The sequence below is a fragment of the Drosophila suzukii genome, chromosome 2R (assembly GCF_043229965.1).
Source record: "Drosophila suzukii chromosome 2R, CBGP_Dsuzu_IsoJpt1.0, whole genome shotgun sequence".
Taxonomy (NCBI): Eukaryota; Metazoa; Arthropoda; class Insecta; order Diptera; family Drosophilidae; genus Drosophila; species Drosophila suzukii.
The window spans coordinates 5,675,377-5,703,153 of record NC_092081.1 but is presented as its reverse complement, the minus strand read 5'-3'; the positions used below and the strand labels follow the sequence as shown (position 1 = coordinate 5,703,153).

General features: G+C 43.2%; 3 protein-coding genes across 6 annotated transcripts; 1 reads left to right on the top strand and 2 right to left on the bottom strand.

Moving 5' to 3' along the window:
• Window positions 1–3,337: 3,337 nt before the first annotated feature.
• On the bottom strand, window positions 3,338–10,828 carry LOC108018182 (putative inorganic phosphate cotransporter). 2 transcript variants are annotated; one of them, XM_017085682.4, is made up of 4 exons: window positions 10,446–10,828; window positions 5,553–5,689; window positions 4,047–5,132; window positions 3,338–3,780 (listed from the first exon to the last, which is right to left on the bottom strand). In XM_017085682.4, the coding sequence occupies exons 1-4, from the start codon at window positions 10,531–10,533 to the stop codon at window positions 3,616–3,618; spliced, it is 1,476 nt and encodes a 491-aa protein (XP_016941171.2). In that variant the 5' UTR covers window positions 10,534–10,828; the 3' UTR covers window positions 3,338–3,615. The 2 variants fall into 2 exon arrangements, with proteins under 2 accessions (XP_016941171.2, XP_016941172.2); XM_017085683.4 differs by lacking the exon at window positions 10,446–10,828 and adding an exon at window positions 6,920–7,051.
• Window positions 10,829–16,155: 5,327 nt separating this feature from the next.
• Phb2 (prohibitin 2) lies at window positions 16,156–19,052 on the top strand. 3 transcript variants are annotated; one of them, XM_017085597.4, is made up of 7 exons: window positions 16,156–16,274; window positions 16,363–16,507; window positions 17,044–17,390; window positions 17,452–17,685; window positions 17,889–17,966; window positions 18,027–18,126; window positions 18,788–19,052. In XM_017085597.4, exons 2-7 carry the CDS (start codon window positions 16,375–16,377, stop codon window positions 18,910–18,912), a joined length of 1,017 nt encoding a protein of 338 aa, XP_016941086.2. In that variant the 5' UTR covers window positions 16,156–16,274; window positions 16,363–16,374; the 3' UTR covers window positions 18,913–19,052. The 3 variants fall into 3 exon arrangements, with proteins under 3 accessions (XP_016941086.2, XP_016941087.1, XP_036669894.2); XM_017085598.4 differs by lacking the exon at window positions 18,788–19,052 and adding an exon at window positions 18,329–18,675; XM_036813999.3 differs by having other exon boundaries at window positions 16,226–16,246.
• Window positions 18,992–27,492, bottom strand: LOC108018139 (kelch-like protein 17). The gene is made up of 6 exons (XM_017085596.4): window positions 27,262–27,492; window positions 23,766–23,956; window positions 22,906–23,089; window positions 22,048–22,144; window positions 20,023–21,355; window positions 18,992–19,961 (listed from the first exon to the last, which is right to left on the bottom strand). Exons 2-6 carry the CDS (start codon window positions 23,789–23,791, stop codon window positions 19,748–19,750), a joined length of 1,854 nt encoding a protein of 617 aa, XP_016941085.1. The 5' UTR covers window positions 23,792–23,956; window positions 27,262–27,492; the 3' UTR covers window positions 18,992–19,747.
• Window positions 27,493–27,777: the final 285 nt, after the last annotated feature.

Sequence of the window (27,777 nt, the reverse complement as noted above, 5' to 3'; positions counted from 1 at the left end):
AAAGACTTATTCAAAATTTTATTCAATTTAATTGCTGTCGGGAAGCCAGAGAGAATGATCCTCTATAATTAGATCATTTCGGAGCGGTTATTTCCGCCGGAGGTGGAAAAATATAACGATTGCCTTGAGTCACTCGACAAATCTCTGGTGGACGCAGTGCGACTGCAGAATCTGAAATCTTATCTGGCGGAAGATTTCGAGGGCCATAAAGAAAGGCGTATTTCACATTCTACTGTGCAATCGTTATCATTTGCAGCAGACTGTTCAGTATCACTGATTTATCACCAGCGGCGTGACGTCACGGGGCCCATTGCTATTATCTAGCAACATAGGGCTAAAACCCAGTTCCAAAGATCGGACGAAAAGTGCTTAGGATGACTTGCCAATTGTGGGCCCAAAAAATAGCTAAAACGAGCGTCGCTTTGGTTGTGAAATGGAAATTAACAATTCATTATCGCCGCGGAGACAGCTGAACACTCGCTTGAATATAAATACGGGTATAATTTGTTGCAAAAAACAACAAACAACATTGGGTATTTGCGTTAACAGTGCAAAAATGATTAAGCGATAACCTTAAAGACAGGGACAGGGAGAGAGTGCGCGAGCGAGAGGGGACAAAGAATGCGATCGGAGAGAGGAAAAGCGAGAGAAAGAGAAAGAGAGAATGGGGCGCCGCACTGTGCTAATTGTTTTTGCCATTTTGCAGGCCCCAATCCAATTCACTCACACACCCATGCGCTCAAGACTTCGAGAGCTATGGGGCTCTCTCTTTCCGATCTTTGATCACGTTTCCCGCACACGACGAAGGCACCCGATTCTACCGCTCGGCGCCTCGTTCACGTGATAAGCATGTGCTGGCTCTCCCTCTCTTTGTATTTTTATGTCGAAAACGAGTCACAAAATGAGTTTGCCACTTTTTCACTGCTCTGGGGGATTGGAACCGGGGGGCTCGATCGGGGAAGTTGAGGCCCCACGGGTGTGCTACCCATGATTTCACCACTGAGGAGCGCCGCTGAAAAAGAGTCACTCGAGAAACTGCCGATTCACACCGAGTCGGCCGACTATCACGCATTTCTCATTCCCCATTCTGGTCGAGATTTGCAAAATTTATTTTGGGCCCGGGACCCCCATCCAACCAGTTTACGATGATGGCCAAAAACCGAGGCCAAAAACCTAAACGAAGACGGGGAAATAGCCAAGATTAACCTTCTGATATCTATAACATTTTTAGTAATACTCTTTAATACAAAATAATATTTTTCGGGGCAATTTTCTTATGTTTTAAAGGTATAGCTTTACCACACTTTAAATTTTCTAAGTAATACAATTTATATTATATTTTAATGAGCTCAGGAAAACGGTTAATTTCTGTATTACCTTTTCTTATAACAAATAACAAGTTTTCCAGCTGAACAATTAAATATGTACATTGTACAGTATACACTACTGTTCATAAAAATAACAGAAACCACGAGGTATTATAAAAGTAGTTGGTTTTTGCAATATAGATCTTCACTCCAGGAAGCTAAAAAAGCTTTTTACAGATTTGTTTCCTTTACAAAATAAATTTTGAAATAAAAAAACAAATTATTATAACTTAACTTATTAAGATTAAAACAACTTTGAATATCAACTTAACAATTTATGCTGTAGAAAATAGCTGAATTCTGCAATAACTCTTATTAATTTTCCTTTGTGTACGAAATCGTTTGGCCGATAGGACAAGTGGCCACGGTATTATTACTACTTGATAAGATCTCTTCAGATTTCATAAAAATAACTCCCTTTAAATGGGCATTTAATGGATTCCCTTATCGTTCGGTAGCTTAAGAGCTCAAGATTCCAAGGCATGTGGTTGGGGAACGAAAAAGGCTGATACACCCAGAAATCGGAACCTACCCAGCACGAGATCCAATTCGAAATGCTAGTTTTACTGGGAATCGAATTTAAATTAGGTTGACTCAAACACTCTCGTATTCCCGTCACATAACTAAAAATACATATGCGTTTATATGTGTGGCTGTGTACATAACACTGCCTTTGTTCATATCGCGTGCTGGAAAGAGGAAAAAAACATTTATTCAAATTCCGCTTATCAACAAGTTCGCCCCGCCAGTGAAATGAGCCCCCATCCCCCACACCAGCCGTCTTATCCCCCACTTTCCATTCGCCCGCCGAGTTCGAAGCTATAAAATGTGCACGGCACTCTTCGTAGCATGTGAGAGATACGCTCGAAATGGGGATTAAATGATTGCCAAATTGATTTGCCAGCTCGACTTAGTTTTGTGATCCAACTTTATCAGATGGCGGGCCCAGCGTACAGTTATCGGATCAAGTCTACGTTATTTGCTACATCAGCAGGGCATCAGATTGGTGAGGTTAACCTCAACGTTTTTTTCTGGATCTTTATATAATGGCATCACATGACCCAAACTTCACAGACACGTTTTTGGGGATACTGAATTTGAATCATTTTGATTACCCAAGACCTCTGTAGCTTCTACATGTACTCTACAGGTATATTACATAAGCAGTGTTACTTACACACAAATTACTTTCTACATAGCGATCTGTGGTTTTTTAAAGCATACTTTTTGGGGCATTCTGTAAGAAACCTAACATTTCATTGATAGATCTGCCATTCATAAAATCTTGAACTCAATTCAGCAGACTGTTATAATCTGTAGGTAGGTAACGGATCCCAATTCAAAGAAAGACATATTTCTTTCATTTAACTGGTGTTACTGAATCTAGATGGCATACAATTAGTATAGAATAATAATTTGCTTTTGTAGAAACAACAAATCTATAATTTGACGATATGAACCCCCCTCAATTTGTGGACTTGTCCTATCTATACGTATCTATATATATGATCCACTTAATCTACATGTACATGTACGCAGGATCAATTCCCTGAAAGCGGAACCCCAATAATTGTTCTAGATTGGTCCACCAAGCAAAAAAATTTTAAATGCCCCTAACTTTTTATTAACTTTTTGGGATATGGATGGGTTTTGACAAAGAAAACCAAATCCCATTTACACTTTAATAAAATGTTTAAACAAATACAAATACGATTTTATAGCGATAACAAGGTAAATTTCACAATTTGAGAACTGACGATACATTTATATTTATTTAATGAAATTACACTTTTAGTAAAATCAAGTTCCTACTAGATTCCTGATAAATTAAATTACGAGTTCTAGAGCACTTTTCTCACAGAAAACTAAAATCTTTTAAGATTTTTCGTCTCTATCTGACCTTCAAAAATCAAGCTTTTCCCACCCACATTAAAGCCCCACACCATATGGGAATCAAACATTTTTGTGGCTTTCTTTGCACATGTTGCACATGCATGTTTTATTATTTTTTCGCATGGTTGATCTTATCAATTAGTCATTACTAACTAGAACTTAAGACGAGGGGAATGCAAATACGCAGTAGTCACAGTTAACAAATACAATTTACAAATATACACGGTCAATGCGAGAATGCATTGCGCCTGGCTGCAGTTAGGATCGATGGTTTTGGATTTGGATTTGGAGGAGAACGGAACTAGCTGACTAGCGGTTTCTGAACCCGTTTCACTAAACTCAAGCCCCCCTCCGTCTAGTGCTGCGACTCCACTTGGGGCGTGGAGTTGCGACGAGGCTTCGCTGGGGGATCGTTCCAGGGCTGCACATTCGCCTTGCCGAAGATCACGTAGAGACTGTTGCCCACCAGGTAGAATCCGGCGGCGATGAAGAACACAACGCGCCACTGCTCGGGATCGTGCTGGAAAACAGATAGATATATACATTTTAGTAATCCGATAGTAAAAAATCAGTAAAAAGGTATCAGAATTGGGAACATCTAAGAATTAAGCTTCAGTCTTAAATCTGAATCGTAAAATTTAAACTCAGCTTTTGAGCAATCAAAATAAATAAATTAAAATTTTTAAAGTATATTCGATGTTAATCATTTACAAAACTCAAGATGATGAAAATTGTACAGTTTAGGTATTGATTTCGCTCTTTAAGGATCATATATTTCAAACTCACCTCATTTGTGACGATGAAGCCCACGATCAGTGGGGCAATGATGCTCATGATGTTGGCCACTCCGTTGGTGATGCCCATGAGGATGCCAGCGAAGTTGGGCGACAGATCGATGTGGTTCATGTTGTAGCCGAGGTAGGTGGCTCCGTTCATGCCCACGGTGAAGCAGAGCAGCACCACCGCCAGCTCCGACTGGTCCGTGTCCACGTAGCCCAGGCAAATCAAGGTGATCATGGGGATCCACAGACCAATGGAGTTGAAGAGCTTCCTGCTGGTTACCGTGGTGATGCAGTTGCGGTTGTTCAGCTGGGCGGAGATCGTGGAGAACACGTAGGACATGACGAACATGCAGACGTAGGGCAGCGAGGAGAGCAGGGCATTCGACTTGATGTCCTTGCCGAGGACGTTCTTCATGTAGCTGGGGATCTCGGTGAGGAGGGTCCAGAAGCCCCAGTTGTGCACCGAGTGGGCCACGATCAGGACGAGGAAGGCGGGCGAGGTGAAGAAGCTCAGCCAGGGCGTCGGCAGCTGCTCCTTGGGCACCTCCTGGGCGCTGCTCACCTCGTCGGCCTGCGACATCTCGATCAGCTTCTTCTCCTCCGCCGAGATGCTCTTGCACTCCGATGGCGATCCTGCGCCAAAGAAGAAATACACCACCGACCACACGCAGCCGATTCCGCCAGAGATGTAGAAGATGCTGGGCCAACCGATCGGCGAGGCGGCGATCACTCCACTGGTGGCCAGCATGACGATCGTTCCGAACTGGTTACCCGAGTAGGCACAGGTTCCCAGAGTGGCCCGTTCCTTGGGCGGCGCCCATTGGGACAGGATGGTGTGGGTGGAGGGAAAGACCACTCCCTGGCACAGACCCTCTACCACTCGCAGGGCGCAGACCAGCTGCCAGCTCCCAATCTTTGCGCAGATGGGTGTCAGGACGTTCAGGACCGAGCAGATGGACAGACCCGTGAGGAGCATCACCTTGCCGCCGTATTTGCGGGCCAGCTGACCCGCCGGCACTTGGGTGATCACATAGCCCCAGAAGAAGCTGCTCAGCAGCAGGGATTTCGTCTTCTCTGACCAGTCGTATTCCTAAAAGAAAGGAAACCGATAAATTTAGATTTTCTTTTCAAAGGACTTCATAGAAACATTTGATTCAACAAAGGACTACTTTACGGGCTAACAAAGTTAAGAAAAGAAGTATACATATTTTATAAGTATTTCGAAAATTCGTACTCGCAATTTTCAAAATAGGTAGTTTTAGAAAATGGTATTGAATTTTAAACTCTTCAAGTATTTAAAAGCTATCAGTTCTCAGCAGGGTAATACTTTGTGATGTTTATTTTTAAAAATATTTGTTTATTACTATTTTGAAGTTTTACAATTAATTAGTTCACTAAGATTGATTTTAATAATAATTAATTGATATGATTGTAAGAATAATTTTAATAATAAAGCTTTCCGTTAATATTTTTTTTTTACATGGTATAACTATGTTCTTCGAATACTTACAGGAAAGTTGGGATTCACGGAGGCGGCATCGGTCATGGCCACCACGGCCACAGAAAGGTTCACTCGGAGGGCATAGGCCACCGTGAGGGCGAAGAAGAGCAGGAAGACCTGCAGGTGACGCACGCCCAAGCCGGAATCTGAAACCAATCAAACGCAATCGGTTAGGTAAGGTTGGGTAATCTGACTCGCGAACTGATCCTCAGCCCAATCAATGGGCGGACAGCCATCGATTAACAGTGCTTATCAGTTATCAGGCGCACTATCAGGGGTATATATATAATGAAAGTGGGTTTGTGTCTGTAGGTCGCCTGTAGGTCGCTTGTGGCCAAGATTCGGAATTTCCTTTTGCGTTTTTTCAGAGGCAAAAGAACCGACCGCGGGCCCCCAGCAAAATAGATTTACGACTGACAATGTACCTCTGGCGGTTCTTTTTCCCACTTTATCCGTAATTTACGCCTAGATTTATCATCCCTTATCAGCCAGACAAGCACTGGAGACGTAATTACGTGCCTTTCTATTTGCATTCGGGGGGCAGCTCCAGCTTCTGTTTCTGGTTTCTGGATTTCGAAAAATTCCATTCATAGATATGGCGCCGAATTGTCGGCCACACTTCAACGTATATGTCTGGGACTCTGAACCACCCACCACCTCTCACATTTAACCCCTCCTGTTAGCCCCACTTTTGATAGATATGAAACTATATCTCTATGTAGTGGGCTAATAACTGTGTTTGTTTAATCTCGGGTTCGCTGACAGAGATTAAATGGCTGTTAGTGGGCCGTAAAATACCAGTTACAACGGCTTTACACCAAGGGCTTTAGTACACCCGTAAAGTCCTGAATCGCGCCCCCTTTTTGCTTTTATATGGTTTTAATGAACAAGGGGGCTCGTCTTTTATGGATATTCTCTTATCATCGCTGATAAGAGCTTCAAATCTATTTCGTGACAAGAAGGCGGGTGCTACTTTTGGTAGATCTTGAGCTTGGAAGGTCTTGGGAAGGAACTATGGTTATGTTGGGAATATGTTGAGGTTCTGTATTGTCTTTTAGGTCTTTTTTTTAGCTTATCTTCAAAAGACTACATCTTTAAGAATAAATATTTGCTTGAAAATTATTTGAGTGACCCACTTACTAAGAAAAAATGTTAAGAATAATGACATACAAATTGCACTGCTCTTTAATTTTAATAAAAAAAATCGCATATATAGGAAATCCATGGATAAACATTTAAATTTAACACGATTTCAATTTCAACAATTGCATTTTTTTTTGTTTTCTGGGATATGTTTGGTTTTTTTGAATATGTGCGTTTAAACTATGCCCTTAACACGTTCTTTGGCTTTACTTATAATTTAAGACTGGACCCACCTTCATCCTCAAAGCGACGATTCTTCACAGTGGTAACCATAGTTATAACTGAGTTAACTAGCTCTGAATTTAAATGTGTGGGATTTCACAACCAGGCACTACCGTTCGGCTTGGAGCCTGTTCACTAACTGATGGCTTCTTGGCAGAGCATCCGCAGGTGCTTTGCGCAAATAGTCAGATCACCTAACCAGCATCGTCTGGTAATTGTGGTGGTATACGGGTGTACGTAGCAGTACATAGAGCTATAGCTCGGGGCGTATCTGTATTTGTATCTGGACCCGTGACGTTAGCTGTCGCTGTGATTTGTTGGCTGTGTAAAAGCGCGTGTCAGTTGTCCGTTCCCCCAAATGCACCGCCACCCCCAAAGCCCCGCCCCATTTTCGACCCCCGGGGGTGGGCTTATCTCCTGATTTCGATGTAACCAACTAAGGTATTATGCACCAGTTTAGGCATTATGATCACTAAGCCAAGTCGTGTTCTTAGTAAACTCTTATCACTGATCTACAAATTATATGCGATTTATAGCCTACAGATTTTTGAATCGTTTTCCGTTAGCTTTGAACTTGAGATCAGGTGGGTAAAAATCATTAACAAGTGTAGGTTTAAACAGTTTCCTTCAGCAGCCCCCAAAAGTATGCGTTTTTTAAAACTACGTTCAAGCGCCATCTGGTGAAAGCTTTCAGAACGAAAGTCAAATGTTCAGGCAAGCTTTGTTGTTGCCTGGCCAAATATGTTGAGGGCAAAACAAAAATACAATTTCAATGACAAAATGAATTAAATCGTTATTAATTATAGTTACTTAGTTTTTGAAAATAAATAGATAACATAAATAAAAAAATAAAAAAAATATTAAATTAAATGAATAATAATGATATTATTATTATTATAAATAAGTAATGTTTAATAATTATACACAAATTGAATATTTAAATTTTAATTATAATTTAATTAGATATCATTATCATATATAACTAAGAACGGTCCCCAAGTAAAAATACCCTATTCTCTATAAAGAACCAGGTCCAAACTTACAGCTGTTGTTAACCACAAGTCACGCAATTAGATGTGTAATTACGAACTAGCACCAAATGGAATTATGAATTTGAATTGGTTTCAGTTTCCCACATTGAAGCCGTGTCTATTATTCGATTTGAGTTAGACCTCTGGACACGCTTCTGGGGTAAATTCATCACTGCTTAAGGAGGGGTATTATAGCGCTATCATGGCTGATAAGGATATGGCCAATGTGGCAGGTGGAAACTCCACTGCGAAGACGTTAAGACCAACGACTTTCAAATGTCCAGGCACTTCAGTTTCACATTGAGCAGATAGCGAGCGCCACTCGATGACATTTTTGATAGGGCCTGGCCGATAGGTGGCCGGTGGTTGTGTCCAGGGGACTGGCCGTCGAGTGGCCCATGAATCGGACTAGATGTCACCACTTGCTCCAGACAAGGTCCAGTCACTTGGCCACCTTGTACGGCTAGATGGACGGATGGACGGCTGATAAGCCGGCTCTTTGGCCGAGTTTTGACTCGTATCAGCTGAACGTATAAAAAACTGGCAGAGCGGGTTTCGCTAAAAGCTATAGCCACCCCCAACACAGGGAAAAAATTGGTGACGTTAGTTAGAGATCAAACCAATCGATATACGTTTTACAAATGTTTGGTTTTTGGAAGAATGTTATACTAATTGGTGGACCTCTTAAAAGTGTTTAATGTCATTTTATGCTGTTAAAGTCAACTAAGTGGTTTTTCATCTCAAATGCCTCATAAAGAATGTTATGGTAATGGAACCATTTTTAATTGTGAAAAAATGCCCACTGCTATCTTTGAATAAATTTAAAAAGTAGTTGCTTCATCTATTTCATAAAATATTGACAATGAAAACAATATTTTCCCTGTGTAGTTCGTGGCCTATCAGCCCCATAACCTTCCGTTCCAACTGTGATTTGTGACCCGACTTGCGGTGTCAGCCTCGTCTCGAGCTGCTTTTTTGCGTTATTTATCGGGCGCCATGGCGCCTGACTTGCCAATTTGAATATTTAGTGAAATTTTTTAAATATACAATTACAAATAATCCAAACTTGGTTGCTTATTTCGAGCGCACTTGTGTAATTTATACTCTGACGGAAGAGTTCCCGCATTTTGTCAAGTGCTAATGAATTTGCATGCAAGCCACTTGGCGCCCGATAATTGCACGCAGCTCTAAATAAAGATTGCGATTTATCAGTGATAAATACGGAGGCAGGTGCATGCGTAATTAGCAAGGTGCTTTATCCCTAAGGCTGGGCCCCCCATATCCAAATATCCAAGTACCCACGTGTCCAAATCCACTTCCCCCTCGGCAGCCGAGTGTTAGTGGTTGTTGTTCCGTTTAGTCAAACCAGGAACATAATAGGAAATATGCGAGATTTATGTTTTCGCCTTATACGCGGCCGACTCTAATTGTTCAAAGAATCGTATCTCTCAATCTGAATCTGTAGCCGATGTTTGCCGTTGTTTAGTCGCAGTATTTTTGCAATAGTTGCTCATTAGCCGCCGGTACTAAACTGGATTCGCCCCAGACAGCCTGTCGAGTATTGGAGCATTCTTTGTGATCCGCTGCTTTTGTTTATCTGATTTTTTTCGTATTCCACATACGCCCGGTTGCCTGCCACCCAAACAAAAACAAATGAATTGAATCGGTTGGCTGTGTGTGTTTACTTTTGCCCTGGGTCGCGATTTGCATACGAACTTTGATGATTTATACTTGTGGGCCCGCTTCCTGTCTGTCCGATTTATCCATTCTCCCGACAGGCCCCCTTCCTCTAATCTCAACTAATTCATATTTAATGGCCCGCAGTCCGTTTGGCCCATAATAATTAGCCCGAACTCGATCCAGTGACTAAACCCCCGCGAGCGAACCACATTTTGGCACCAAGAAAACACTTGTTGCAGTCAGAAAAAAATGAAAAGGAATCACAAAACAAAAGTACCCGTCACGGCCACTTAAGATTTAATCACATTTGCTGAAATTAGCAACCTGCCCGCACTTGAACATTAATTGTTCAGCGTAATCAAACAGCACTTCGGGTTTGGAAAACTTTCGGATAACGATGTATTAAGTTCGATCTTTTGCACACAATTGGGAGCAATAAAAAACTGTTTCAGGTTCACGTGATAATAAAATGGATAAACTATTATTTTGTTTTTGATTCCTAGCAGGAGCGGTAGAATTGAAAGGGCAAAATCTATAAAAACTATATTTTTTATTTACTGGTCAGTGAACTTTACGAGTTGTAAATAATTTAGAATATGGGCATAAATATTGAGTTTATATTGCTCCATAAAGAGTTACGAGTTTGGGATAGCGTAATAAAGGTGATGATTTTCCAACACCTCCTATGTCGTAACCCCCTTTTTAGATAGTGCTTTCAATATATTTTTTAATCACCTCGAGTAGTGTCATTAATTACTTAAGGTCCGACTTATTGGGGTTATCTATTATCTAACCGTAGTTCGCATTATCGAACTGCTCCACTTACGTTTGCCCACGGCCTCATCCTCCTTTGTGGAATTTTTCGCGTCCATGCTCATGGATCCATTGCTCCCACCGCAACACAAGAGCTTCATGTTGACTGGGTTTTAGGTACTACTTTTAAATAACTATTTGCGATACAGGCTCTCTTCGCTGAGAGATGGCAGTGTTCGGGAGGTAGTTGGTGGTTTGTATTGTTCTATCACTTTTACGGCTGGGCCGTTCTTAATGCGGCGTGGTAATTGAATGTTGGCCAGCGATCGAGGCAAATGTCACCATATTCACAACTGTTGCAATTGCTTTCGTTACTGCCCGATTTCGGTCGGTTGGGTGTAAAGTGTAGGACTTAAGTACCGCTCTCGCCGCCGCTGCGTTTTCAGACCGACTGAACGCTGAGTCGGCGCGGGGACTCCATTTATACGCTGCCGATCGATCGCCACTCAAACACGCTCTATAGATACTGCAAATCTCTCGCACGCCGACGCTGGGGCTCCGAAATACGTCACCGGAGATTCGGTGGAGCTGGCTTCAGCCAGTCAGCAAGTCAGCCACTCTAGCCGCAAAACCACTCTCCAATGCGATTCCGGCGGACGAATCGGAGAAATTCCCCACTTGCCACTTACCAGGTTCGTGGACAGCCCGTGGGGTGGGCGTTCGGCAGAGATATCCGTGAAATCGAATCTTATCGAAGTCATCTTTAGATTACCCGACTTGTCAGGGACGCCCAACGGTATACTAGATGTAGAACACACATTTCTGGGTAAGACACGTTCAAGTGGGCGGACCTCGCACCCAATCAAAGGAGGCTCTTGTGATGATCTTGACATAATGATATATTCTTTGGTATCAATCCCGAGGGCGATGCGAACGCCATGCACCCAAAAGCACCGAAATGGGCCAGTGGAAATTTACGATAGTTGGGGGTCTTCACCTCGCCGAGTGAATGAAACTTTTTGGTAAACAGAGATTGAATTATTGGTCGACGAGGGAAGCCCCAAGCCGAAACTGACAAAAAAGTAAAATAAAAGAGCGCAGAGTGGCGTAGCTCTAAAACTGGTTAGGCGATCACTTGACGCACTCGTGGATGCCGCGGAACTTCAGGCTTAACGAGCTATCTAACTATCTGGGGGCTTCGGAAATTCCTGGCAGTGAGTGGAGCTAAGTGCCCTGACATTAGGGCACTTTCACTTTCACCCGTCTAAGGGGGCCCATTTAGAAATGTTCTCAGAAACATGCGCTGCAACCAAGTGTTGTTTTAAATTCTTAGTTATGCATAGTTCATGCCTGGCTGCCCCAATGGAATTCGTTTCGGATCGCACCTCTCTCTCTTTCCAGCGATCTGCGATTGTGTTTATACATTGTTTGTTTTTTAGACAATTACTGGAATTTCTTGCAACTACATACTTACCGCGCCACGTAGATAGAGATATCTCATTGAGAGATATCTCCGGAGTTGGCTTAAATCGCACATCGCCAAATTTACGGCCCGCGAAGGAAAGTTCGATCTAATGGTGCGTCAGCAGGGCAAACAAGTGCTTTAGATAGCTCCGCGACAGTTGAGGCGGAGTATCTGTCAGATACTTGGACACACGCCCGCCTCATGTCGGTGGCCGAAATGAAAACAAACTGATTATCTCCAGACGCTAAACAACGGATTCGAGCATCGAACAAAATAGCCGAACGCGTGCTCCAGAATGGGTGTGCTAAACGATCTTAAATCCGCTCAAATATCGAATCTCGAGTCGGTACCAGGCGGGGGGATGGATCTTCGCCTAATAGAGCTGTCATGGTGCCACTATTTGATTTTCGAGCGCATCAAACGAGTTGCCAGTCAATGAGAGCCAAAACAACTCGGGACCTTATTGATGGTCGAGTCACGAATCGAATGGACATGTTTTGGTCGATAGATAATTTCCAATACCCTCCCCGGAGATTATGAAATAATCAAGAAGAGCGTAGTGATTTGAAACCACTCAATGAAGTGACTGAAAGCAAGTGCGTGATCATATCTTATGTCGAATCTCTGGTAAACAGTTTTGAAGTATTTTAATTCATGCTGTGGCTTTTAATCAATTAAGATTTGATTATGACACATATGTTAAAGATTACACAGTAAAACAACTCAAAATAAAACCACAACAGATACAACTTTATCAAAGTGATGGGTTGCATAACTTTTTTATTAAACACTTACAACTCACAATCTCACAGATTTTCAGTTTTATAATAGTATAAATTATTTAACCCCAAACGTAACGTATTTCTCAATCTTATCAAGTTTCTTAAATTTTTTAATTAATTACATGGATTATTTCATCGTTTTCTGATTTCACTTATCTATCTGATTTAATAAAGACTTAATTTCCCCTACTTAGTTATTACCACAACTGCCTTATAAATTATTGAAACCTTTAATGGTACGGAATTTATTGTGCTACGATAGCCGAATGTGGTTGAGGTTCCCCCAGCTCGTGCTAGGCACAAAAGTTTCCCCATAAAACCCAAAACATACCTGTTAATAGATCCATCAGAGACTAAAATAACTCGCTGTCGGATGCAAATCGATTATTGGTTTAGGTAAATTAGAAAGGTTCGCCAGAGAGCAGCTCTTCCGCTGCCGAATGATGCAGCATTTTCCGACCTCCTATCACCATCCACCACCCCCAATCCGTAATACCAACCCCCAAACAAATGATCACGCTATGCTCCACTGGGAAAACCGTATGGTGGTTGTGTTTTTGCTTCAGTTTTTTGCTTTTCACGTGTCAGGTGGCAAAAGGGGCGGAGAATTGGCTTAAAATAATTGCCAGTCAATGCAATTAAACATCCTCCGTTGGATTTTATCGGACGGGTGTTCGGCCAATTACATTCCGTTACACATTTTTTACTGGCCAGCGAAATGAGCAGTTGTTAATGCAATACAGAATCGTACTATACTTTACTTTCAGTCTGCGAATTGCATAAGTTCCCCGATCGCCCGGGATCTGCGATGAGTGATTCTCGAGTTCTTAATATGCAAAACGTGCTGTTTTGTTTGAACTTGGCCACAGACAAGTCGGCATTTCGACTCTAGTTCCTCAATACTAAACTGTAGCTTTAGTACTAGATATGCTTACACCCCCCGCCATGTCACATGGAAATTCAAGTTCAAGTGGCTGTCGCTCAATGGAAATCGAATGAACTCCCGCTAAATTGGCAAGCTTTGTTGGCCCCGCCAGTAACTAAGCTAAGTACTACCGATCCAATGTTGGCCATAGTCGAACACTCGCATCTGGCTTATTCAGCGGGCCGTTGCGCATGTTAATGGCCCCCCAATAGCCGATTTTGGACTGCGATTAACGCGCTCAGATGACATTGGTTGGGTACTTCCACCCACTTCCACATTTAAACCACCCCCCGTAGAACTTGGGTATTCCGATAGTGAATTTTTGCGGTCTTTCAACCGAACTCATCAGATATTTAATGCACGGCAAAAAATTATGACTATCTGTCCCATATAAACAACGAGTATCAGAAAATCTATAACTTATAAATGTTAATGTAAATATTAACACTTTCAATGTATCTTAATGAATACTTATAATACATTAATGCTTTATGGGATACGTAGCATCATCAACTTTGATAATGACAATCCAACATCTGTTTTTGTATAAATATAAATATTTTATCTTCCAAGGCGCATGAATAAACTCAAAAGTTTAGTTCTTGGTAATTGAATCATTGATTTATTGTCATACAACCACAAGATGCAAATGGAAACAAAGAATATAATTCAATCATAGCCGATTTCTCAATACAATGTTAACTTTTGTCATCAAGTCAAATTCTGTTTCAGATAAACTCATGTTAGGTTTGAACTGACTTAGAAGTCTTAAGTAGAGGCAAAGTTCTAGAAAATGACAATCAAATCTTCGCCAACTCTTCTTTTTAAGTTTTGGCAGGCCGCATTTCCCACTGAATCCTTTGTTTACAGATTCTGCAATATTTACGTACATCACATTTCAAAATTGGTCTTTCCAAACAATTTAACCTCACGTTAACTTTCTCTGGCAGATAGTAAACATGGCATTGAGAAATCGGCCCGAGGTACTCAGATGCTTAGAGTGCAAACATTTGTATCAAGTTTTTATCTGAGAATCGCATTGTTTTCTGTGTGGGTAAGCTTAATATGTAGATTTCCTGGGGGATTTCTGGGAATGCAAACACGAACGTCACTGTCGTATACTCCTATGTGATCTGCATTGCGAATGCGACATTAATCCCATTGAGTTGGGCCTACGTTGTCTTAGGTCCCTGGTAAAGTGGTAAGTGTCGACGTCAGAGCGAAGTTTGGCAGCCATTATGGCGCACTTGTTAACATCTTAACGTGATATGATCGAAAGAGAGGTGGCAGGTGCGTCAGCTGGCAGTCAAAACTTCAGCTTTCAGCGCAGCTAATTCGAGGAAATTTCCGCGCCACTTGACAGCACCAAAACAGAGTCTTTCACATCCCTTATCTAATCGATGCTGGCCAAAATTAATTACAAATCCATCAGTGGCCAATTTGCGACAAGCGCCATAACGCAATACAGCCTAATCGGCCACTTCCAAATCTATAAATACTAACCAATAAACACCTCGCAAAGGGTAAATACTGAAATCAGATTGTCAAAACACGGCCAAAACAGAGGCCCCTTGGTGTTTCGATAAGGGCATAAATAATATCCCCACCCGATTCGAATTCCTTTCCGCTTCAGCACACTGGAGCTATGCGCTCAAAATTGTAATTGTCACAATTTTACAAAAAACTCACAACAAGTGAGTTTAAGTGCTGCTAGCAACAAAAACCCCAGACGGGTTTCATCATATGCTTTTGTTGGTCTATTTTTAGCTCTTGGCCACAGTTCAAAGTAATTAGTGGTAAGTTATCATGAATTAATTATTACAATTGAATTTAATTTGCATTGTAATCCGTTCAGTTTTTTCTTTTTTTTAGGGGTGTCACAGAAATCTTTTCCAACCAAATATTCCCCGAAAAGTAAATCTCAATGTCACAGAAACTGGGTCAAAAATAAATAGATTAATTTAAACCAACCAAATAGTAGGCATAAAAAATGTTCTTTGTACAAACATTAGTAAATTTAAGAATTAATCATACTTAATTTTAGTCTGAAAGGTTATAAAAAGTACTGAAATCGAGTATTTTCTGTCTTAAAAATTCGTAGTTGAAAGCGGTACTTTGTTCTCGACATTTGGATTTTCCATGTTTGGCGAAGTTTTGACACTGAAAGTATTGGTTCAAGCTAAAATACTTGATTTTTTTGTATAGTTTTTAAAAACTACTTAAAATTTAGTATACAAAATCGGGAGGAAACGATATTTATACCCGTTACTCGTAGAGTAAAAGGGTATACTAGATTCGTCGGAAAGTATGTAACAGGCAGAAGGAGCGTTTCCGACCCCATAAAGTATATATATTCTTGACCAGGATCACTAGCCGAGTCGATCTAGCCAACTTCTGACAAAAAATGTAATACCCTATGCAAGGGTATTGTACGAAATATTTGGTAATAGAATCCATCGTAAGAGCTCAATAAGAATTTCAACAGCTATATAAGCATCTATCCTAGATTTTAAAAAATAATATTGCTTATTTCATTATTATGGCAAAATAGAACCAATTGTATCTATAAAAGAGCCAAGCCCGCATACCAGATATGTCGGGAGGGTGTATCCGCTACGAAGGTAGCGGGTGGTATTAACAGTATATTTCCTGGAGCCGTCGGTATAATTTATTGATAACTCCGCGGTCACTCTAAACAGAACGTGCGTGAGATTTCCCAATTTCGCACAAGTAAAAATCATACGTTTATTATTAAATTCTAGAGAGTGTGCCCTGCCTTTGACGATTGTTCTAATATTTTTGAAATTCCCCGCTGCAGAAAACAAACAAGATGGCACAGAGCAAATTGAACGATCTTGCGGGCAAGCTGGGCAAAGGTGGTCCGCCGGGATTGGGAATCGGACTGAAGGTCCTGGCCGCCGTGGGAGCCGCTGCCTATGGTGTCAGCCAGTCCCTTTACACCGGTAAGGATAAAGCCGATCGTATATAGCCACCGGTTTGAGGGGTAACCAGCATAAACATGGAAACACCAGCGGCATGTGCACATAACCTCAAACAGTTGCATATATGTGCATAGGTGTATGTGTGTTTCTGCTGTTTGCCGGATTTCATAACTCCCAATTGGATTTGCACTAATCTTTTTGGATTCTAATGAGTTGCAACAATGACAATTTGGTGGAGATACTTCTCAAATCTCCAGTCTTTTGTTACATTTTATTCTTATCAAATCCCCAAATTCATCTTCCGATGATTGCATAACAAACTCCATTTATATTTATTAAAAGTCTACTTAACGGGCGTAGGTCCAAAGTATTCTGATTTAAATGCTATAATTAGGTACATTAGAAAAGTCCTGACTATATTGCCAGTTCTTGACCTGTGTCTTTATGATTGTCATAGGAGCATATTTCTTATCCAATATACAAACATTTATTAGTTAATCTTGACAATGTTTGGAAAAGTTTAATTTAATTAACCTTAATTATACTCCACTCAACAGTTGAGGGTGGTCACCGCGCCATCATCTTCAGCCGTCTTGGCGGCATCCAGAGCGACATTTACTCCGAGGGCCTGCACGTGCGCATCCCCTGGTTCCAGTACCCCATCATCTATGACATTCGCTCTCGTCCCCGCAAAATCTCCTCGCCCACCGGCTCCAAGGATCTGCAGATGATCAACATCTCGCTGCGAGTGCTGTCGCGTCCCGATTCCCTGAACCTGCCCTTCCTGCACAAGCAGCTGGGCGTGGACTACGATGAGAAGGTGCTGCCCTCCATCTGCAACGAGGTGCTGAAGAGCGTTATTGCCAAGTTCAATGCCTCGCAGCTGATTACCCAGCGCCAGCAGGTGAATACCTTATAAATACCCATGTTAAATTGTGTTTATAAATATAATTATCTTTCAATAGGTCTCCCTGCTGATCCGCAAGGAGCTGGTTGAGCGTGCCCGCGACTTCAACATCATCCTGGACGATGTGTCCCTTACCGAGCTGAGCTTTGGCAAGGAATACACGGCCGCCATTGAGGCCAAACAGGTGGCCCAGCAGGAGGCCCAGCGGGCCGTGTTCTTCGTAGAGCGCGCCAAACAGGAGAAGCAGCAGAAGATTGTCCAGGCCGAGGGAGAAGCCGAGGCTGCGAAAATGATATCCTTTTACAAAACAATAACTTTACACTTAAAACCCTTTTACATCTAACTGGAAACTCGTTTGTATCTTGTGAGCTAGAAAACCTTTATTGGTCTCTCAAGAATACCAGATACTTTTCGCTTTACAGTTATATGTGAATAGGGCCGTAGGCTCACCCATTTTACTGCCACCAAATGGTTCTTCTTAACTGATATGTTCACTTAGGTCTGGCCGTGAAGCAGAACCCAGCCTACCTCAAACTACGCAAGCTGCGTGCCGCTCAAAGCATTGCCCGCACGGTAGGACTCTTCTAATCTTAATTATAATTTAGAAATAATGAATAACTCCTCTCTCCACAGATTGCCAGCTCACAGAACAAGGTCTACCTGTCGGCGGATAGCTTGATGCTCAACATCCAGGACTCTGGCTTCGATGACATGACCGAGAAGGTTTACAAAAGTAAATAGCTCTCGTTTTGAATAACAAAAAGAGTTTACTTTTAAGTTGAAAACACTTGTGCTTTTGGTTTCAACCACATTGGCCAAACCTTAGACATAGCCTTTATAATTGAGTAACTTCTAACGCGTTCTCCGTACCCCATCTCTTCTATTTTGCTACCAAATTTCGTTCTGTTAACGTTTCTCCCAATCGCGCAACCCAGTAGCCGACGACTTGGACTAGGAGGCGATCCACATTCGTTGTTAATTAATTCGTATTGCATTTCCTTCGAGCTAGAGCCTAAGTACCGTTTAGTTTTAACCACCCCCTAGCGGCGCATCGGCTTCGTTTCTCCACGAACTGTCTGCCAAGTGCGAAGTCCTTGCCACCCGGAGGCAGCTTCATCCCACATCCGTACGCCGGGTGCCAAGGATCGATCACGGCACGACTCTTTGTGGACCAATGAGACCAACGCGGGCGGATGGCCTCACCAGCATTTAACTTTCCTTGTCCCATCATCGAGAGTCACGTAAAGCGGAAACTGAAAATAAATGCGTACTGAGAACTGTCTGACGATCGTTGTGTCCCTCTGTAAACGTTACTTTTAGCTCGCACCTGCCGGGGCACACACTCGTCCCCGAGCAGCGATCCCTCCACTAATCCCAATCCCCCGTCTTTGCAGTTGGCACCGGTCTGCCCAAGGACTGGTTGGATGCCCGGAAAATGGCCTCGAAGGTCGCCCAGCCGGCGGACAAGGAAAAGAACGTGGGCAATGTGGCGAGCAGCATGGCCGAGCGGATGATGTGATCCACACCTTAGCGGGGGCTTCCTGTCAAGATCCTAGTACAAAGCGCACTGAACAGAACGCCGACCTCGACGCATTCGGTTACGAAACACTGACTTATCGATTTAATTGCGTGTATAAAATACATAAGAATAGTACATAAGAGTGTATACAGTATATAATTTAAGTGTATAGAGGTTTATGTATGTAAATTGTAGGCAGATTAGGTTGCTTCTCCAGGAGGTGTGTCCTCGCCCCCGCGGCATTCCCATTAAGTGTGAGAGATCTTGACTAGAAACGTGTGTGTTATGGGGTTGATGTTCATCCTTGGTTGAGCAATCGAACGACCGCCCGGGGCCTCCTCCCAATCCTATAAATATTCCTATATCTATTCATAACGAACTCGAACAATCAAATTCCTGCATTAGGCGCGTGGGGTTAGCTTTGTATGAAAGTGTTAATTTGTAGTGTGGCTTAAAAGCGACGCGACATGGACCAGGATCAGGCCGTCGCCGGTGGCTTTCCTCCTCCGGATGCGCTGGCTCCGCTGCTGCTTCCGCTCCCGCTCTCGCTGCCACTGCTGCTGGCATTGCTGTTGGCCCTCCGGCTCTCGGCCAGGCCGGGAGTGTCCCTCCGATGACGACGCAGTGTGGAACTGGCCGACGGAGCAGAACTACTCAGCGCAATGTTGGCCGTGAAGGCAGCCGCCTCCGCCCGACTCGGAACGGTTAGGGTGCCACCCGCCCCCGTTGATGGAGGTACCGCTGCTCCGGTTCCAATTCCATTGATGGTGCTGCTGCAGTTGCTACTGCCGCTGACTGTAGCTGCGGCGAAGGACTCCGTTATGCTGGCCAAGGGTCATAAGTTCGTCGTCTGCACCAGTCCGCGCTCCAGATGGAAGCATTCCAGGACAGCGGCGCCCACAGAGCTGCGACGGGCCACCATTGCGTTGACCACACTCCACTTGTTCAGCCGCGGATCATAGCGCTCCACGGAGTTCAGCGAGGAGCTGCCATCGTTGCCGCCCAGGGCGAAGAGAGCGCCCTCCACCTCGACCACTTCATGGGTCGATCTGCAAGTAGTGCCAGGGAATAAACAATTGGCAAGCAGCACTTTAAACTCAGATCACCTACCTGCGAGAGTGCATGGCTGCAATGGGCTCCCAGCTGTTCCTCCGCAAGTTAAACCGCTCTCCACTGGACATGCACATGGTGCCGTCATTACCACCTATGCAGTACAGGTGTCCATCGGTGGAGGCCACTCCGCAGCTGCTTCTGCGGGCCGTCATGCTAGGCACCGGCTGCCAGCGACCCACCCTTGGATCAAACCGCTCCACACTCGACTGGTAATTTGTGGAATCAAAGCCTCCCAAGCTGTAGATGCAGTTCTCCAGCACGGCCAGCCGGCAATACCTTCTCCTTGTGCTCATGGCCGGACAGGAACTCCATATCCCGGTCAACGGATCATACCGCTCCATGCTGCTCAGGCAGGAGGCGCCATCATAGCCACCGCAAACGTAGATCAAAGCATCGTAGGAGCAGATTCCAAGGCAGCTGCGTTTTGTTCCCATGGGAGTTATGTTGGTCCACTTGTTGGTCAGCGGATTATAGCTCTCCGCCGTGGCCAGATCGCTGACTCCGTCGTAGCCCCCGACCACATACAGCTGCTTGTGCAGAGACGTTACTCCGGATCGGGATCGCCGCCACAACATGGGAGCCACTGGACTCCAGGAGTTCGACCGAGGATTGTACACCTCGCACTCGTTGTGAATGGCGAAGAGACTGCCTCCTCCAACAGCGAATACGTAGGGCTTCATTCCCTCCGGACGACGCTCCTGGGTCCTCTGGCTGCCCATTATGCTGCGCTGCTCCGGCAACAGGTGGTACTTCATGGCCTCCAAGAGCAGCTCCTTGCATTCGGAGTCATCGCGCATGAGAGTCTCCGTTTCCACGCAGCTCATGAGAAAGTCTCGGCTGACTAGTGGAAGCCGGACATTGGACATCAGCTCGGCAATGTGGAGTCTCCGGGTGGCGAGATCGTGCCTCACCCAGTTAATGACGGCGGCGAAGACTCGCTCCTCGGAGCTAATGTTCAGCTGACTGTTGGAGATCAGCTCGCGAACCTCCTCGAAGGGCAGCAGCAGGAACTCCTCGGTGCCCACCACTTGCTGGAAGTTCTGCAGGGCGTACTTGTGGGATCGCGTGTGGAGCTCCTTGCAGGAGTGGGCGTCCGCGAAGCTGCGGATGCCCAGGCAGTTGGAAGGGTGAAGCTGGCGGAGCAGGAACTTGCAGCACGCATCCCGCACGGAGTGCATCTGCAGCAATCCGGAGGCCGGCAGAAGCACCTGCACGTTCTGCTCGGTGATCGTGATCTCGCCGGTGTAGGTGTAGTCGATCAGCTGCCGCAGCGCTGAGCTGTCCACGTCGTGCAGACGGACCAATCCCTGGGTTCGCTCCAGCATGTCGTCTGGTGTATAAAAGGGGTAAGTATTAGATCAGTTTACAATGTCATACATATAAAAGGTTTTTAACTAAAATATGAAAACAAAATTAAGAAACGTATGACCTATTGTTACTATTGGATTAAAAAAATAGGGTTTCTAAGATTCCAAGTTCAGGCAGAAGTATTGAAATTAAATTAAATTAATGTTAAGCATTAAGCATTACCTTATGGTAATTAAGTGAAACAATATATTTAGGGCTGATTTCTCAATGTCATGTTAAAGACTATGTCTATAAACTGCCAGAGAACGTTAATATAAAGTTAATTTCTGGTAAAAAAAAAATGGTTTCCTCAATGTGATGTTAATAAGCGACAAGTCTTTACAGAATATATTACACATTTCATTGAGAAATTCGGACTGACAAACCTTAATAAAGAGTCTACTGGAAAATTTATCAATTTATCACAGTTTTATCATTAAACATATAATATAATACATATCATTATCACATATAACATGACATTGAGAAATCGGCAGATGGAAAGGGAAAGATTTTGTAAAGCAGAAATTAGATTAAGCGTAAGTTTTTTAGTTCAGTAATTTGTTTGGGTTATTTGGCTTAAACATGGATAAAAACTAATAATTCAACATCAATATTTTTCGGAGCCTACAATATCACTACGGAAGTACCTTCATGCTTGTTAAGTGCACTCACCGTTGAACATCGCATAGAAATAGGGCGACACGGATGCCAGGACCACTCGATGGGCGTTGATGGTGTCGCCGCCCACCTCCAGGCGAACATCGCAGAGCTGAAATGGGCAGGAGAATGGTGAATGGTGAATAGAGAAGGAAGGCTGTTGAGACCTGGGGTTCCTGACGGGGCAGACAAAGTGTCGCTTTACAAATCCGATTAATACCCGGCTACGTGCTCAATTTGCACTCCAAATCCCGAGCTCCCCGCTCCTGAATCCTTAGAAGGGCCCTCCATCAATAACTTCTGACAGGCTTTGCCCGCAGTCAATGACCCCGATAGTGGAGGCGCTTTTTAATAGCAGTGTCGCTTACATCATGGCTCGCTTCTGGTTAAGGCTAACTCATCCATGCCACCCGCTGGGCGACTAAATCGGCAATTTGCTCTAATAGCCTCACCCAGCTGAACTCTGAGGGGGCGGTCTCAGGCACAATTAAAGCTGCCGACTGCCCAAATAAAAGAGAAACGATCGAAAGACATTATGTATGCGCCATGTGGGCAAGCGGCAACTCGGACTTGCGACGACCTCAATCAGGCGCCCATTCTAAATAAATATTTTAATTATGTTCACGCCTAATGCAATTAGTACGACGGCGATATCAAGATGTGTCAATTGACGGAATATTTGCTATAAGATGAACTCTTTGATATGAGATTGCTGATTTTTGGGAAAGCAATTGATCTGACCATAACTTGTTCAAAACTGGATTGATAATAGCAATACTCTAACTGGTTTATTTCCCAATAGTATTTTCCATATATTTTGGGAGACACCTGATATTTTGAACTGAGTCCTAGACTAGAGGTCCCCAAACTCACCTGCGCATTGTTCCTCATCTGGTTGATGGCTGCGAAGGAGGCGATGCAGTGGCCTGGATTTTGGTGGTGCGCCTGGGGAAGGACCTCTTCGTTGGGTCCCGGTGGGCTCAGATCGCTGGGCGTTTGTGTGGAGTTGTTGCTGGTGGTGGTGACATCCTCGTTGTTCCCACTGGCCTCGCCGGTACTGCAACGAGAATTTGATGAGCTCGTGAAATCCTCGCCTCCGTAAAATCAAGTCTTGTAAACATAATGACAATGCTGGCGGCAAAGTGTCGGCGAAAACAGAAACAGGAACTCCTCCTCCGCCGTAAAGCCGGGGGTTGTTTATGCCTGGTGTTCCTGTTTATGTTATGTTATGTTGGGGGGCTCTCGTTTTTGGGGGTTGAACGGAGCAGCAAGTCGCTACTCGAGTTTCAAGGGGCGTTGATGCACAGTAAATACAAGTACAGAAAATCATATTTTTTCGGAAAATAAATATGATTTTTGATTACACACGAAGAAATTTGTTATTCAAATTGACCAATATAATGTTTATTTGGGCCCAAACCATCAAGACTTCATAAGATCAATGAATTAGTTACTCTTACAAGAACAAAATACTAATCTATAGTATCTTAAGCCACAACAAAATACATGTTACTATTTTTTTTTTAAATTACACTATTTTTAAAAGTTATGTAACTATGCGTATTGCTGAATTTTAGCCTTAACATTGATCTTAAGATTCGTTTCAACAGAAAACAAAATGTACAAGTTGTACATAAACTTTTGTTGCCGAGTATGTTACTCATAAAAATGGTAAAGTATCATGTACTTTTACTGACTTTTCTTAACTATTCTATTTCTTTCCGTGTACTTACTGATTTGATTTCACGGGCAGAAACATTGCGACTTCGTCTGGCCGATGTTTATGTTAATGATGGGGCTAGTGCGGCTCTTCCCTTATCGCAATGGTGCAGCTGCTGCTTCTAAAACATTTCCTCGTTTGGTCCTTGGTTGATGTCTTCAGTTCAGTTCAGTCTTTTCATTGGCAGTTCAGCTCCAACTTCGGCTGAAATGGAGGGAGCAAAAATCAATAGCTGGGACAATTGTTGTGGCCACCCGCATGGAATAGAATAGCTTAGAATTTAGGTCACACGGATAGAGGGGATGGTTGGCTTGACATGATATCATTCGGGCTTTTTGGCATGTCAAAGAGAAGGAAGCATCTGAATAAAACTAAAAACTGGGTTAAGTGCCTCCTCCACCGCCTTAACCATTGTTCCTAGCGGCAGCCAACATTGTTGATGTCAGGATGTGGAGTGGATATGGTGGGAGCATTTGGAGGACCCAGGAAATGGGGCAGGATGTGGCCTCGCCAAATTGCTTGTCGCATGCAACTTGCGCATTTTGCCAGCAATTTTACTGGCAAACAAAAAAATCAAGATTTTGTGTACACAAGGGAACATAATACGAAAGATTAGCGTTAAAGAAAAACATCTGAAAATATCTGACTTCGAAATTTTAAAACACCTGTAAGTATTTTTATCTCTTATTAGACTTCAGATACTTACGGGTTTATTGATCTTTATAAAAATGAAAAACTAGGTATAAATAAAAACTGCTTTTGACTTTAGGTGAATTTAGTAAAACATCTTTCTTTTAAATGACTTTCAATATCTAAGATAACTTTATTTTATAAAACTGAATGACATTTGAAGCCCTATTTCCTTCAAATTTGAAATGATACACATTTTTTTTGAGTGGAGGGAGCTTTCATATCACACTGGGAAAGTTCTCTTTGGGGTCAACAAAACGTTTCTCTGGCACATGTTTGTGAATTTAACGTCACGAATTTATCGCTGCATTAACAAAACAGGGCAGCGAAAAAGGCAGTGGCAGCATTAACAGCAGCAACCGCTTAAAACATACAAAATTTCACTTTGCGCACAACACGAATTAATGACAATTTCAGTTTGTTTTTTAGTTTTAACTGAGCAACAGCCAGCGAGGCGGGCTGCCATGCTTGAGGGCGCAATTGTGCTGGAGGGCAATGTCCGCGGGCTGCTCAGCACCCCCTTAAAACGCCCCTAAACCCCCCAGAACCCCCCTGGAAAGAAGCCCCATTAGGCTAAATGTTAACTGCCCTGCCAAATCAAAAGCAGGCCAGTTTCCATCGTGGGACAGCCCTCAATTCGAGGTGCATTCTGCAGCCGGTTTCCCCATTTCGCTCCTCGCTTTTGGGCGGGGTCAGCACCCATCGTCACACTCGGCGTATGAGTAATTAAAGGCACCCAGCCAGGGTCAGAACGCGGTGCGGTTGTCTCAGTAACAAGCTAACACGACTAACGGTTGCTTGTGGCCAACAAACAACAATGGAATTATGCTAAATGTGAACTCTATTCACCGGTTAGTTAGCTCAGATACAATCGAAACAAAATTAACCTTTAAGGTGTTGGTATTGAACAATAGACTACTAATGGTTGGCCGGTCAATTATATTTATTTTTTTAAAATTACAAATATTAGTATCTAAATGTGTAAGAAAAAGGATCAAAGCTAGCTAGTTTCAAATATTAAAATTAAAAATATATATTTAATTTAATTTTTGAATTGATAACAAGCTCTCAAACTTTCGCTCTGTGTACTTAAAGGGGCAATCATGTTTAACACACACGCAACGCCAGTAAACAAAGGGGGAGGAGGAGGCGAAGGTTCAGGAACCGGAAGTGGGAAAGGTGGAGCAGGAAGCGGGTTTTAGCAAAGGTGTAACTCCCGCTGACCTTCAGGTGTGCGATGAGTTGGGATCCGCTGAGTCAACATGCAAGGGTGGTACTATATATAAAGCGAACCCTACTAAAAATATGATTATCAAAGTAGAGATTCGGAGAGAGAGCGGGAAGCTGGTCCCTAGCAACATCTGGTCGCAGCGAGTGTTTCGAGTGTGAAATTCAAATTAACAGGCCAGCATGCTCCGCACGTAGAGCCCGAAATGTGGGTAAACCGACGACCAGAGCCGCAGTCATTCAGTAATATTTAATGCCTTTGGCGACAGAGCAGAACAGCAGAATAAAAACAAATATAAGAACCTAAAACACACGGAGCCACACAGAAAGTGTGCAAACATTGAACCGGTTGTAGTTTTTGCCCAGCCACTCGCCCGTTTGTTGTTGGCCACCTTACTCCACCTCCACGTGAGTTGGCCAGCAGAAATCACAATGCAAAATCTGAAGGCCTCCAGCATGCTTCTTGCACGCTTCATTGATGATTAACCCGCTGTTGTTGATGCAATGCAATATTCTGTGGCCCCAAGGTTAACTGCTTTGACAATCGAGCGGAAATCAAGAGTCAGACTCAGCGTTAGTTACAGCTAAAAATCAGTGAGTAAGATGCAAATTATAGGAGTTAACTTAATGGGGAGTGGGGGTACTCCCAAATGATTGACAGTCTGGTGAAGACGAACTTTAAGGAGGGTACTTTTTTCTCTGTGTAGATCAGCTAGGTAGCGGTTTCATAAACAATTCCCAGAATTTTAATTGACAGTCAGAAAATAAAGCTAATGGTCGCCAAAAACTTTGGGTTTTCGTTCCAAATGATGTCTAGTTTCATTTTTCTTTATGCTGTTTAAATACAAACTTGCTTTAATTGTCAAATTTGTTAAGAAAAGTTCCTTTTTTAAGATTATAAATGGCTATGGTATTAAAGAATAAATTGTAAAAAATATATGTTCTAAGAGAATATTAACAGTAATGTCATAACTTAAACTTTAAGTTATCATGTAATACAATCTGTAGAGAATTCGAAATTCATGGGCCTCCCCCCGCGAAAGAGCTCAAAAAGTATTTAGCACGTTTTTTCGATTTTAGCGGAAAGAACAAGAGTCTCTTGAAGACGCCCGCGCCCAAATCGAAAATCAAGTGCCAGTGCGTGCTTGGTAAAAAGATTCCCACCTCCAAAAATGGCTGAGGGTTACAACTGGATGTGGGCCAAGCAAACAAGCAGCAATGGGCAGTCATTAAGTATACGCGGCGTAAGCCGACAGATTGGTCTATTTGGTTATCCAGATGTTACATGTAGAGGCGAATGGCAAAGCGGAACGAGGAAATGTGGAAAATGCGATAAGGGCTGGGAAACGCACTGAACGAAAGTGAGTGTGTAAGCCGGCATTTCGGACTTCTGGTCTGGGTTTGGGCCGGGTCGACAACCTGCTGGGCAGCGCGGGAAACACGAAAACAGCCGTTTTCCCCCATGGCGCAGGCGCACTGGTCGGTGGAAAACTCCATGGGGTGGCCAAAAAGGAGTTACTGAGATGCAACGGCATGTGCACAACCTCCACTCCCTCCCAACAAATAAAAAAGGAAAAGAAGAGGCGCCGCACCTTTTCCCAAATATGGTTTGGGTCCTTCCTTGGTTGCTCCTTTTCCTCAGGAGTTTGTTGTTCTTAATTGCACTTTAATTCTCCGGTGGCTCGTTGGAGAGTCCTTTTCCAGGTGGAGTTCACTTTTCACTACGAATTTTAACTGCTGTGAAGCCAATTATTCGGTCGCAGCTGCAACAAAAACTGTGCTGTGCTAACTTCGCGGCACGAAAGCTAAAGAGCGACTGAGTGAAAATTCTATGGGATCCAAAAAGCGAAACCCCAAAGCTTTCTTTGGAGCGGAACGCTTGGGTTTCGGAACACTATAAAAGCTCGCGGTCCCCAACGACTCTTTAACCCTCTACACTTAAACTGTCGGGCTAAAAAGATCAAAGTATAATTATTTATTAAATTATTAAGTAAAATATTAATAGTGGTAGAAGATGTAATAGGTATACTTGAACTTGGTCTAAATACATTTATACTTTAATATTTAAAACTCGGCTATTTATGTGTTAATTATTATTATTGTACACT